Source organism: Musa acuminata, chromosome BXJ1-7, assembly GCF_036884655.1.
Source record: "Musa acuminata AAA Group cultivar baxijiao chromosome BXJ1-7, Cavendish_Baxijiao_AAA, whole genome shotgun sequence".
NCBI classification, from domain to species: domain Eukaryota; kingdom Viridiplantae; phylum Streptophyta; class Magnoliopsida; order Zingiberales; family Musaceae; genus Musa; species Musa acuminata.
In genome coordinates this window covers 18,554,914-18,569,302 of record NC_088333.1, presented here as the reverse complement: position 1 = coordinate 18,569,302, position 14,389 = coordinate 18,554,914, and the positions used below count along the sequence as shown (strand labels likewise).

Sequence of the window (14,389 nt, the reverse complement as noted above, 5' to 3'; positions counted from 1 at the left end):
ATATAGATGTCAAATATCATTGGATCCGAAATGTATTTGAAGAGAAACAGTTGCAGCTTTAGAAAATTCACACGGATGATAATGGAGCAGACATGTTGACAAAGACTTTACCAAAAGAAAGACAAGAGATATGCCGACAGTTGGTCGGCATGACTTCACATTGAGGAGTCATGGGACAACCTCCCTTATGGGCTGAAGGGGGAGGTTATTGGGCTGACAACCCATATTCAGCCCAATGTGGGCTTTATTAACCCATATCTCACCCCCTCTTAACCTAACCCTAATTAACATTAAGGGGGTGTGGGTGGCTACGTTTTAGAGGTAGAAAAAGGCTATAAAAGAGCAGCAATGTGGAGAGATCTTTGAAGTAGAAAAGAGGAGAAGAAAAAGGCAAAAAAACAAGAGAAAGAAAGGGAAGAAAACAAGGACAATACAAAGAGATTGTTCTCAATCATCTAGCAGTGTTCTCATCTCAAGTTAGATCAAATCTACAGTAGACTCTTGTTGTGATTACTTGGGGATGTTTTAGATATTGTGGACAGTGACGTGATCCTTGTATCCCAGTTATTCTCTTGTGATTGTTGCTAGGGTTTAGGGCAAGAGTTTGAGATTTGTATATTCATTATTCTCATAGTGGATTATCTTTAGTTTGTCTCGTGGTTTTTACCCTTTATATTGGAGGGGTTTTCCACGTATATCTTGCTGTTCTATTTTATTATGATTTCATTTAATTCCGTTGCATATCATGGCCTGCTAGTATTTGTTCATATACAAAAGTTATTCCGCATTATATCCCATCAGCCGCGCCCTCGGGTAGGGGTGCTGGTTGGCGTTGGTTAGGATCTGGGCCGATTGGCTGCTCTCCTTCTTGCACCGGACGACGATTCTCGGGCGGTTGACAGCTCGTCTTCATGTGGTGGCCACGTTTTCCTGTAAAAATGGCCCTCGTTGGGATCACCCAACGAGGCCCCTCCGATGAGCAAGTCAGTCGAGTGATCGATTCATTTTTTTTCTCCTCTAGCCAGATGTTGGCCAAGGGTCTCTATATTACTGTACATGGGTCGATCGTACATAGGTTGGCATGGTGGACGGGTCAAGCAGTGCTTTAATACGAATTCTAACCTAGCGTGTCTTGGGGGCCAAACTATGTTGTATCACATCCCATTGAACATAGGAGGATGAATGATAGAAAGACCATCTTGAAAGTTGAAAAAAATCATCTCTCTTGAGTGTTAATCCAACGGAGAGTAATTTGGCTCTGATACCAATTGTTAGGACCGTTATGACACTTAGAGCTAGGGGGGGGGGGGGTGGGGGTGAATTAGTGCTTATATAAACATTTGTCAACTTGGAAATTCTTGTTCGATGAAAACCAATATCAGAAAGATGTTAACTTGAAAACACGTTCATAAGTGTAGTGAAAATAAGAAATCAGTTTGCAATGAAAATGAAAAGCTTAAAGTAAATGCAAACCAGATTTATAATGGTTCAGTCATCGTGACCTACATCCACTCTCGATTCCTCTTCACTCAAGGCCACTGGCTTCTACTACCGATCTTTTTTCAATGGGTGAAGATCAACTATACTTATAACTCTTTCTCCTTTTCACAGGCTCAGGAGAGGACCTTTATACCTCTCTTTTAGACCTCATTCCTCCCTTAAAATCTTCTAACTCTAAGAGAAAGAGACTCTAAATCCTAAGAGACTTTCCAAATTTTCTCAGGTATTCTTTCTTCCCTTTTAACTTAATTTTGTGTTTAGCTAAGCAGAAATATCAAGGGTATTTATAAATCTCAAATAGTTTCAAAAATGGAGCAAAAAAAGATCTCATTCTAGGTTTCTCGGGTCCTGGCGGTACCATCGCCTGTGTTGGGTGGTACTACCGGCTACAACATTGACATTATGTGGTACCATCGCCTAGTCTGGTGGTACCACTACTTGACATAGTTTGGGAGACTATGTCTAAGCGGTACCATCGCCCAATCTGATGGTACCATCGCTAGACCCCGCTATGGGTTATTGAATGGGCCAAACAACAAGCATAATTCAGTCCTGATTCAGGCGTGATTGGCCTCTAATTGAGTTACCATTGTTTCATCCCAAAACTGACTCAATTAATCCTAAACTAACTCGATCTAGACACATGATTACAAGCATAAATCCTATGTTATCTGGCATGTCATTGGTTCATCTGACGCTTCGTCCGATTCTTCGACGTATCGTCCTCTCCTTTGACGTATTGTCCAATCGGCATGTTGACTCCGGCAACTTTCGATCTCCTTGGCGTAATATCCAATCCTTCAGCTCGATGCCTGAACTCACGACATAAAGCCTTTTACCGATACGTCGATCGATCCTCCGACCCGACGTCCAATCTTTTGACATGTTCTACTCCGACCCGATTCCTCCTGCTTTAATCGATTTATCTTTTCTGATCGAAGTTAGTCTTGCATCATTCAAAATATAAATTAAATTATAAACTTATTAATTAATTTTATTAAATTTTGAGATTTAACATGAAAGATATTGTGGGTGATGTAGTGGGTAATAATGACGAGGAGAAAGAGAACAAATTTTTAGCTAGAAGTGGCGAGGTGATATTAGAAGGTGAAAGAGTAAAGGTGACGTGCAACACCACTCATGGTGGATGTCCAGTGAAAGATGTTGAGGTATTTTTGTCGGTTTGATAACAAAAGAAAAGGAGCCTCTAAATAAATAAAATCTAATTAGGGACATCATAAGCTACAAGCCCAATAATAAAGGTTCTTTCTTAAAGTAAAATGCCCTAATTGACGGTAGATGATCGGGAAGTTTCCATCGCACAAACTCGATTTGACCCGCTCATGAACTAATTGAATAAATATGCAATTAAGTGATAACTTGGTGTAAAAATATAAAAATACAGGAAGAAATTTAAATTAAGCGGTATTTTTGTTATTGATTGCCCAGCCACTGTAACACGTGGGGCCCGTTGGGCAACGGTAACCCTTTGATTTATGAGGTAAGTAAACTGGTAGATTTCTTTTTTGAAAAATATTTGTCCAAGAGAGCAAATTCCAATCTCTTTTCTCCAACTTCGCAACTTCGACGCCATAATAATAGTTTTAATAGAAGAAGAAACAAGCACAGCAAACCAACGCCACCGTCGTCTCTTCGTGAGGGTTTGGAAGTGAAGAAGATGAAGAAGAAGCCGTTTTGAGGAGGGAGTGAGACCAGATGGTAGCAGAGAATTCGCCCCAGATTGGGAGATGAAGGCGGCCCTCAACTCCCTGCACGCGTGGCCGGCGGCGATGGGGGCGGAGCGGAAGTGGATCGCCCCCCTGGCCGTCGGAGCTACCGTCTCCCTTGTCCTCCTCCTCTGTCTCACCACCTTCTCCTCCCCGGACGACCCCCTCGCCCTCCTCCCCCTTTCCCTCCTCCCTTCCGCGCTCCTCTCCCATCCCTCCAATCCCTTCGCCGCCCTCTACGCTCCCGTCTTCGTCGAGCCCAAGCTCCGCCCCACCCCTCCCTCCTCCCATCTCCGCCCCTCTCCGCCCCCGCCCCCGCCCCGCCTTGCGTACCTTATCTCCGGCACCGTCGGCGATGGCAATATGCTCAAGCGTGTCCTACTTGCCGTCTACCATCCCGCCAACCTCTACGTCGTCCACCTCGATCTGGAGGCCTCCTCGGAGGAGCGCGACGACCTCAGGAATTATATTGCCGGCCACCCGCTTTTTGCGTCTGTCAAGAATGTGAGGATGATCACCAAGGCGAACTTGGTCACGTACCGTGGGCCGACCATGGTGGCCAACACTCTCCATGCTGCGGCTATTCTGCTGAAGGAGGGTGGCAACTGGGATTGGTTCATTAATCTCAGTGCATCGGATTACCCGCTTGTCACCCAAGACGGTAAATAAGCTTCTTTTCCCCTTTTTGGACAAAATGCTCCTCTTATCCCATGGACTAAAAGCAAATGCGTGGTTTTTCTGGCGTTTGGATTTAGATCTGCTGCACACTTTGTCGTACTTACCGAGGGATCTCAACTTCATCGATCATACCAGTAATATTGGGTGGAAGGCGTATGTTTGATAAAATTTATGTTGCATTTTTTCTTGACTTGCTTGGTTTGGATAAGAATTGACTACTGTTTTGATCTGTGCTTGTAGGTTCCAGAGGGCGAAACCCATAATTATAGATCCAGGGTTGTATATGTCGAAGAAAGCTGATGTTTTCTGGATCCCTCAGAGGAGGAGTGTGCCTACTGCATTCAAACTATTTACAGGTATGATGAGTCTTTTAAGTCTAGGATTTTGATTTCTTGCATACCTGAATCAGACTATTTAATTCTCAGCAGAAATCAGTTCCAAGCTAAGGCTTTATTCGGCTGGTTTTGTGATCAATGAATGTGATTGTTCAATCTTTGTTACTAATAGAATTTCAAACTAGTTACAGTGACCATGGACAAATCCTGATGGGAAAATAATATTTGGTTAAACAAGTTTGATTAAGTTAGCATCCTGTTATTAATTTGCAGGCAGTTTTTGTTTACTTAACAAGTATCAGATTGTTGTCTTGTGCCAAAATTATATATGAATATGTTAGGAACGGAGTCGGCACTAAGAGGGGGGGGTGAATTAGTGCAGCGGTAAAAACATCGGTTCTGAAAAATCTCTTCGTACGATAAAAACCGATTTCAGAAACTTAACTTGAAAGCGTGTTTGTAAAAGTATTGAAGGCAGTTTGCAGTTAATGTAAATTGCAAGAAGGAAATGCAAACCAGATTTTATAGCAGTTCGGTCGTCGTGACCTACATCCACTCCGTCGATTCCTCTTCCGTCGAGGCCACCGGCATCCACTATCGGTCTTCCTTCAATAGGCGAAGATCAACCACCTTTTATACACCTCTTCTCCTTTTCCTGGGTTTAGGAGACAACCCTTACAAGCACTCACTTCTCTCTTACAGAATTTTAAACTTAGAGTGGAGGAGAGAATTTCTCAAGAGATTACAGCAGCGTTTTCTCACTTTTAAATTCTCTATGCTTGTGTTCTTTAACCAGGGATGAGAGGAGTATTTATAGGCCTCAAGTTGATTCAAACTTGAAGCCTAAAAACATCTCATCCTGGGTTTCCTGGGCACGGGCGGTACCACCACCTGCAGCCTCTCGGAGGCTGTGTCTGGGCGGTACCATCGCCCAGACCGGTGGTACCACCGCTTGACACAGTCTCGGAGACTGTGCCACGACGATGTCATTTCTTGGGACACTGTTTGGGCCTCTCATTAGGCCCAACACAGTTCTTACATGGGCCCAACTGGCCCCTAATTGGGTTGGCCCAAATCCAAACCCAATTACGTGCTAACTACGATTCCTAAGACATATTCTAAGTTAAACAAGTCCGTAAGTCTAGTTTCTTTCGGCGAGCTTCCGACGAACTTTCGGCGAACTTCCGACGATCTCTCGGCAATGTTCCAACGGACTCCCGGCAAGCTCCTGAACTTCATGACGATCTTCTTAGCGAGTTCTGACGAGCTTCTTTGGCAAGCTCTTGGACTTCTCGGTTGGTTCCTGCAGAACTTCCGATGAACTCTCGAACTATCAACGAAATCGCGTCCTTGACTCCGGGACTTCATTTTGCTTTATGCCTTACTATTGTAGTTAATCCTGCACATGTAAAAACACACTTCGATCTAGACAATTAATACTAAGCATTAATCATATTGTCCGGCATGTCATTGGTCCCTCGACGCTTCGTCCGATTCTTCGGCGCATCGTTTTCTCTTGCCGCCTTTTGCCCAATCGGCCAGTTGACTCCGCAACTCCGATATCCTTGGCGCAATATCCGTTATTCTTGGTTCGATACCCGAATCTATGACTTGAAGCCTTCTGTCGATACATCGATCGTTCCTCCGACCCGATGTCCAATCTTCTGACATGTTTTCCTCCGGCCCAACATGATTCTTCCTGCTTTAATTGTCTCATCCTGATCGAATCATCCTGATCGAAGCATCCTGCGTCACTCAAAACGCATATCAAATCATAAACACTTATTAATTGGTTTCATCATCAAAATCTGAGATTCAACAATCTCCCCCTTTTTTACGATGACAACAAATTGATGGCGGAGTTAACCTTAACTCCTGGAGTTTAAACAAACTCCCCCTATCAATATGCTATATTGATAGAACCTTGAATTCAAGCTGAATTCAAGTCATTGCAAATTTCATCATAAATATTTGCAACATTTCATCATGCATAACATGATCATACTTCTCCCCCTTTGTTATCAACAAAAAGGAGAAGTGTAACTTTCAAATGTTTGGACATACAAGTTCAAATTGTTGCATAATAAACATCAACTTTTATCATCATGCAAGCTAGTAAAAATTTTACAGCATTTTAAAACATGCAAGCTAGCAATATTTCGAAAGCAAATGCAAGATAGCTTTCTTGTTGAAGTGTGTAAGCTAGCGATTTTAAGATGTTCAAGAAGCAACTCTTGCTTCTTGAAATATACAAATTTGTAAATCTTGCTAGATGTGCAAGTTAGCATGTTTTGCTTCTTAAGATAAGCAAGATAGCACTTCTTTCTCCATGCAATTTGCAAGCTAGCAAATTTTTGCTTCCTTTGCAATGTTTGAGCTAGTAATTTTAATTCCTTTGCAAAGTACAAGTTTCTAAATTTTGCAAGATGAGCTAGCAATATTTCTCCCTCTTTGTCAATGTCAAAAAGAAGGGAAGAATACAATGTTGTAATTCTTTTCCCTTTACAACAATTTTCAAAGCATGACAAAAGTAAAAAAAAAAATGAATATCAAAAGATCATATATTATTTTTGACAAGAAAGCATGATAGGAAAATAATCTTGATTCAAAAAGAAGATTCAAGTTTAAAATTCGAGAAATCAAGATCATGATCCGAAAAAGAATGTATAAGGAGAGTTTATGCATTTTTGTAATTTGCCTAAATTTAACATTTAAACTAGCAATTTTCTATCTCCCCTTTATTGTAATCAAGGAAGTAGAGTGGAAGAATACAATTTTTACATCAATACTCTACTTATAACATGAGGTTTATAACCACAAATACAAAGGAATTTACACATCATGTCATGAAAGATAATAATATCAAATCATGAATGTCACAAGACATGATTTATTTCATCAAATCTCTTCTTTTTATAAATGGATAAAAGAAACATAGGAGATCTTGATTCGTGCATAAGAAATCTCAAGTTATAAATTTTGAAAAATGATTCGATTGGATATATTATCTTATTATTAAAACGAATCATATGAAAAGAAATCTAAAATCATCATGTAAAATTATCAAAATCTTTTACATAGTCCAAGAGATTCATAGATTCATTATGATAATTTTCTTCTTTAGACGATTAAATCATATGAGAACAAAATGATTCATATAAAATACATCTCATGTCATAAACATGAATAAATTAAGTGTTTGGTTAAATATGAAAACAAATTGTCAAATCCAAAATGATCATCAAAATCATTTTTCGGATCATTTAATGAAAGCACTATAGATATATTAAAAATAGCTCAAGTTCTTTTAGTTCCAAATTTTATGATTGATTTCATGTTCAAGTCTTTCATACAAAGGCCATGCTTCATTATTTATAATAAAAAAATAATATGAAAATCATAGAAATCATCAAGCTCAATAAACCCAAAACTTATTATTACTTTAAATCACCATGCATAATTATAAAATCGTCAAGCATGATATCAAGACTTTTTAACATTTCCATTACATCATTACATCATTATGCATCATTAAATCATTAAGCATGATTTCATTAAACATGAAGTATCTTCAATCAAAATCGAGAAACAATATGGAAATCAACATGATACATATTATTTCTTCTTGAAAAACATACATGTGATTATCATTAGATTTAAATCTAACATTTTATTCCTTTAACATAAAACATGTAATTTTCATTATCATTTTCAAAATTACTAACATGATAAGCATTATTCCTTTTTTTTTTTTTGCATTTTCATTTATTAAACATGTAATTTTCAAGAAAAATAATTATTCTAAACTAAATTAAAAGTAACTCATGAAATGCATTATGTAATTTCAAAATAAATTAAGGGCATTTTGATTACTCATCGTCGAAAGCAGGCATAGTTTGCCATCTCGCATTTGTTTTTCTCCTCGTCTTCGGATGAGCTTGATTCGTCCCAAAGGGCTTCCTTCTTCTTGCGTTCATAGCAAGTAGTTGCGTTCTTTTTATTTTTGTTCTTTAACTCTTGTTTCATGAACCTTTTAAATTTCATAGTGAGGAGTTCATGTTCACCATCACTTGAGCTTATGCTCGAGTGGTCTTCAATTGTTCTAAGTTCAAAATCCTTCCTGTTCTTTGGAAGGTGGTTCTCATATTCGTTAAGTGCCACATTAGTCATTTCGTAGGTCATTAAAGACCCGATGAGTTCTTCGATAAAAAAAGTATTTAAATTTTTTTATTCTTGAATAGTCGTTACTTTCGAATTTCAATTTTTAGAAAGTGATCGTAAAATCTTGTTAACGAGTTCAAAATTCAAAAAGCTTTTACCAAGAGCTTTTTAACCATTGACGACATTCGTAAAACGAGTGTACATGTCAACAATGGTTTTGCTCGGCTTCATTCGAAAAGTTCAAAATCATGCATTAAAAAGTTGATTTTTGAATCTTTAACTTTGCTAGTGCCTTCATGTGTGATTTCGAGAGTGCGCCAAATTTCGAAAGTCGTTTCGCACATAGAAATTCGATTAAACTCGTTTTTGTCTAAGGCGCAAAATAAGGCATTCATAGCCTTTGCATTTAGAGAAAAAGTCTTCTTCTCCAAATCATTCCAATGATTCATTGGAAGATAAGACCTTTAAAAATCAAATTCGACTATGTGCCATAAATCGAGATTCAATGAAAGCAAGAAACTCTCATTCGAGTTTTCCAATAAGTGTAGTCCGTCCCATTGAAAAAGGGAGGACGAATGAGAGAGTAATCCTCTTGAAAGTCGAAAAGAGTCATTTCTCTTTGGGTGTTAAACCAAATGAGAAAACGAGGCTTTGATACCAATTGTTAGGAACGGGGTCGGCACTAAGAGGGGGGGGGGTGGGGGGGGTGAATTAGTGTAGTGGTAAAAACGTCGGTTCTGAAAAATCTCTTCGTACGATAAAAATCGATTTCGGAAACTTTACTTGAAAGTGTGTTCGTAAAAGTATTGAAGGCAGTTTGCAGTTAATGTAAATTGCAAGAAGGAAATGCAAACCAGATTTTATAGTGGTTCGGTCGTCGTGACCTACATCCACTCCGTCGATTCCTCTTTCGTCGAGGCCATCGGCATCCACTATCGGTCTTCCTTCAATAGGCGAAGACCAACCACCTTTTATACCCCTCTTCTCCTTTTCCCGGGGGGGTGAATTAGTATAGTGGTAAAAACGTCGGTTTTGAAAAATCTCTTCGTACGATAAAAATCGATTTCGGAAACTTAACTTGAAAGTGTGTTCGTAAAAGTATTGAAGGCAGTTTGCAGTTAATGTAAATTGCAAGAAGGAAATGCAAACCAGATTTTATAGTGGTTCGGTCGTCGTGACCTACATCCACTCCGTCGATTCCTCTTTCGTCGAGGCCATCGGCATCCACTATCGGTCTTCCTTCAATAGGCGAAGACCAACCACCTTTTATACCCCTCTTCTCCTTTTCCCGGGTTTAGGAGACAACCCTTACAAGCACTCACTCCTCTCTTATAGAATTCTAAACTTAGAGTGGAGGAGAGAATTTCTCAAGAGATTGTAGCAGCGTTTTCTTACTTTTAAATTCTCTGTGCTTGTGTTCTTTAATCAGGGATGAGAGGGTATTTATAGGCCTCAAGTTGATTCAAACTTGGAGCCTAAAAACATCTCATCCCAGGTTTCCTGGGCACGGGCGGTACCACCGCCTGCAGCCTCTCGGAGGCTGTGTCTGGGTAGTACCATCGCCCAGACCGGCGGTACCATTGCCTGACACAGTCTCGGAGACTGTGCCATGACGGTGCCACTTCTTGGGACATTGTTTGGGCCTCTCATTGGACCCAACACAGTCCTTACATAGGCCTAACCGGCCCTTAATTGGGTTGGCCCAAATCCAAACCCAATTACGTGCTAACTACGATTCCTAAGACATATTCTAAGTTAAACAAGTCCGTAAGTCTAGTTTCTTCCGGCGAGCTTCCGGTGATCTTCTGGCGAACTTCCGATGATCTCTCGGCAATATTCCAGCGGACTCTCGGCAAGCTCCTAGACTTCACGACGATCTTCTTAGCAAGTTCCGACGAGCTTCTTTGGCAAGCTCCTGGACTTCTCGGCTGGTTCCTGTAGAACTTCCGACGAACGTTTGGACTTCCAACGAACTCTCGAACTCCCAACGAAATTGCGTCCTTGACTCCGGGACTTCATTTTGTTTTATGCCTTGCTATCGTAGTTAATCCTGCACATTTAAAAACACACTTCGATCTAGACAATTAATACTAAGCATTAATCATGTTGTCTAGCACGTCATTGGTCCCTCGACGCTTCTTCCGATTCTTCGACGCATCATCCTCTCTTGCGGCCTATTGCCCAATCGGCCAGTTGACTCCGCAACTCCGATATCCTTGGCGCAATATCCGCTCTTCTTGGCCCGATGCCCGAATCCATGGCTCAAAGCCTTATGTCGATACGTCGACCGATCCTCCGACCCAACGTCCAATCTTCTGATATGTTTTCCTCTGGCCCAATATGATTCTTCCTGTTTTAATTGTCTAATCCTGATCGAAGCATTCTGCTTCACTCAAAACGCAGATCAAATCATAAACACTTATCAATTGGTTTCATCATCAAAATCCGAGATTTAACAGAATCCATTAGGTTGTTGTTATTATGATCAAGAGAACTTGCTAATCATTTGCAAATTCCAACTTTTCATTCCTTGTCACCTTACATTGTTCTCCTGAATGATATTGGCATTGATGAAGGTGCAATATCATGTCTAAATGTTGGTCAATCTAAGATCGCAGTGACACGGGAGGTTATGGGAGCTTAAACTCACATTTTTGGAGTATTGATTTTTTCCATGGTTCTGCGATCCAATGCACAGTTGTTGTCTGTGTTTGTTGGAGTGGGAGATATCTGCTTATAGATTTGTGTAATTTGCAATTTAATGAAAGAAGTTTACAATGTTTTGCAGTCAGCTTGAACTCGTATTATCATTACAAATGATAAATCTGTAACACATGGAGTTTGTGTAAGTAAACATTGTAACATGTAGGATAACAGTTCTGAAATTGCAACTGTCAAAGAAATAATTTAAGTAGCACATGATAGTGTGCCCAAATTTTGGTAACAAGAAATTATGAATAAGGCTTTTGTCAAATTCAATACTGGCTGAGATATTGCATATGCCTAGAGAATAAGAAAAAGAAAACCCTTGGTAAATAGAAATCTTTCTCTTTGTTGAAAGTTTATTCAAGTAGTTAACGTTCATTATAGGTACTCTTTATCTCTGTTGATTGGTCAGAAATTTGCCGGAATTTGATAAGATAAAAATTGCATCAATAACATAAAGGTAGCGAGTGCCTAGGAAGCATCCATATAAACTAATTGGTTAACTATTTATAATGATTTTTTTTTTAAATAACCACTATTAACAATATTTTAATAACTTTCTTTTTTCTTTTCTTTTTTTTCATTTCTTCACTTTTCCTTTGAATTCTCTTTCTTGTTTTCTCTTTAAAATGGGAATTTGACTCGATATAAAGTTTGTTAGAGTTTAAGTCTTTTATCATATTTTGTATCCAACTTTACTCCCATTACCGCCAGATGTCCTATCTCTCTCATGGGAAATGGCTGCTATTAGCAGCATGTGATGGTAGTAGAAATGGTAGTGACAATCAAGTGGTTCATGCGGTAGCATCAATGACAACAGGTAATGTGATAGAAGTAGCAACAATGACAAGTGATGATAGTGAGTGACAACAGAGGCATGGTAACAGACTTGTGAAGTTCAATTAATTAGGTTTATCCTCCTCTCTTCTACTGTCATCTTCTATTGCCATGCACCTTATAGGATGCCAATTGTGAGTCAAATTACCAGTAGTTGTGATTCCTTTATGGTGTGAGATTACTAGTTTGGTATTTATGGAGATTTTAACTCATGTACATGTTTATGTATGACTCTGTTAAATTCACCCTACATGAAGGGTTTATAAACATGGGTTTGAGATTGCCAATAACCTTAAGCATTCACTGTTCATTACTCCTGAGGTTTTAGGAACCCATGATTGGAGACAGTGTTCAAATCTAAATTAAGCATGACACTTAAGAAGTAAAAAAAGTTTTATTGTTTGCTGCTTCTCTTTACATGACATGTAAATATTTTTGATAATATGCAGATAAGTACTCTTCTTTTTATGTATTCAAATATTGTTGTCAATTGTGTCCAGAAATGCCAGGGGCTCGCTCATATTTGACTTTACACTTTGATGCATTATTTAAATCAAATCATATTTAAATTTTAAACTCAAATTAAGTTTTGAAAGATATACACATTTTCTAATAGGGACTGAATTTTGAAATATTTTCTGTGTGAATCTTGGGTGATCAGGATTCAAATATCATAGAAACCTTTCTGCTACATGTCTACTTATAGGAGTAAAACTAAGTACATCGACCTTTCCATACTTTGCATTGGTAGGACCTCGAGCAATGGGCAACTTGTATGTCTAAGAAAGGTAGAGGGATGTGTAACATTGCTCCTTACTGCTACCTTTTTTCTTTGGTGCTGCTGTTGCATTCTTCTTTTCCTTTTTCTTTTATCTTGTATATGCAAACAGCAGCAGTGGAGAGTGTGATTAAGCATGGCCACTGCTTCTCTTCTTTCCTTTTTTTCCTCTATTTCCTTTAAAGTAGTTGCTTGGGTATTTTACATGACTGAGTTCCTGTGCTCTGAACTCATAATGGTGCTCCAATGGTTGCTTGAAAGTTTCTGATTGTATTTTGTTCTCATTCTTATGCTGCATCATCAAAGTAATGGTTGCAAATTTATCATTTTTAGTGAGTCATCAATTGAAAATAGTGATCAGTGTGTTTTGATCCTTGTGTTAACTTTAGTGGGTAATCACCTGTTTCATTCTTTGTACAGTAGCTACTGATTTACCAAACAACCTATTTGCTGAACAGATAGCTATACGAAATGACTGTACATGTTGGTTTTGTTGCAGGTTCTGCATGGATGGCACTCTCCCATTCCTTCATCGACTATTGCATATGGGGCTGGGAAAACCTTCCACGAACAGTGCTCATGTACTATGCCAACTTCATCTCCTCACCAGAAGGTTACTTCCACACTGTCATATGCAACGCAAAGGAATTCCGCAATACCACTGTCAATCATGACCTCCACTTCATCTCATGGGATAATCCTCCGAAGCAGCACCCGCACTACCTCAGCATTAATGACATGTCGCACATAGTAGATAGCAATGCACCATTTGCACGGAAGTTCCGCAGGGACCATCCTATACTCGACAAGATCGACGCTGAGCTATTGTTCCGTCGGCCAAACATGATTGTTCTAGGAGGGTGGTGCGTAGGGAGTAGAGAAAACGGCAGTGATCCCTGCCTGGTCATTGGGAATACCACCATCCTTCGACCAGGTCCTGGTGCAATCAGGCTGGAGCGACTTATGCTGTCTCTCTTGTCGGAGGAGAATTTCCGCCTGAGACAGTGCAAGTAATCACATGATAATCGTTTTAGGTAAAAAGTATTTGGTTCAATTCACTTCCAGTATTTGGTTATTAGTGAAAAATATAATATAGTACACGGTCCAGGCCAAGGAGACCTGTGCCATGGCTAAAACAGAGTGTCTAAAGAAGCATGATTTGTGTCTGATGTTGTGAAAGGGACAGGATGCAGGTTTTATTCTGTGGTGACAGACCTTTGGAACACATCTTATACTAAAGTTTTATTTAATCTGAAAAGACTTTCCAGTGCATAGTAAATTTTGGTCTTTTAATGATCTTTTATTTTTTTTCAATTTTGCAAAGGATAAGTGATGATGATGGAGAGACCTTTAATTTTTACCAAAGAGTCAGAGCCGATGATTTCAATGATCATCCGCTTACCACTGAAAATATAGCATTTGAGTGTGGCTTGTTTCAGTAAGATTTAAAATCTTGATCCAAAATCAATATACATCGGTGTACAGACCGATACGGTTCGGTATGGGAAGAAAGAAAGAGTACATTTAGAAGGAGAGAGAGAAATAAATAAAGAGTAGAAATAACAGCGGAAGAGATATCTCAGATACTCGAGCCTTGTAACCCTGTTGTCAATTTTACTTACTCATGTCTGCATCTGCTGCTGTCGAGAGCTGTGGGCCTTTGCTCA

The 14,389-nt window shown here is 39.4% G+C and overlaps 1 protein-coding gene across 1 annotated transcript; it reads left to right on the top strand.

Moving 5' to 3' along the window:
• The first annotated feature begins 3,084 nt into the window (after positions 1-3,084).
• Positions 3,085-14,001, top strand: LOC135678960 (beta-glucuronosyltransferase GlcAT14B-like). The gene is made up of 4 exons (XM_065192239.1): positions 3,085-3,888; positions 3,983-4,058; positions 4,146-4,261; positions 13,222-14,001. The coding sequence occupies exons 1-4, from the start codon at positions 3,249-3,251 to the stop codon at positions 13,734-13,736; spliced, it is 1,347 nt and encodes a 448-aa protein (XP_065048311.1). The 5' UTR covers positions 3,085-3,248; the 3' UTR covers positions 13,737-14,001.
• The last annotated feature ends 388 nt before the right edge of the window (positions 14,002-14,389 follow it).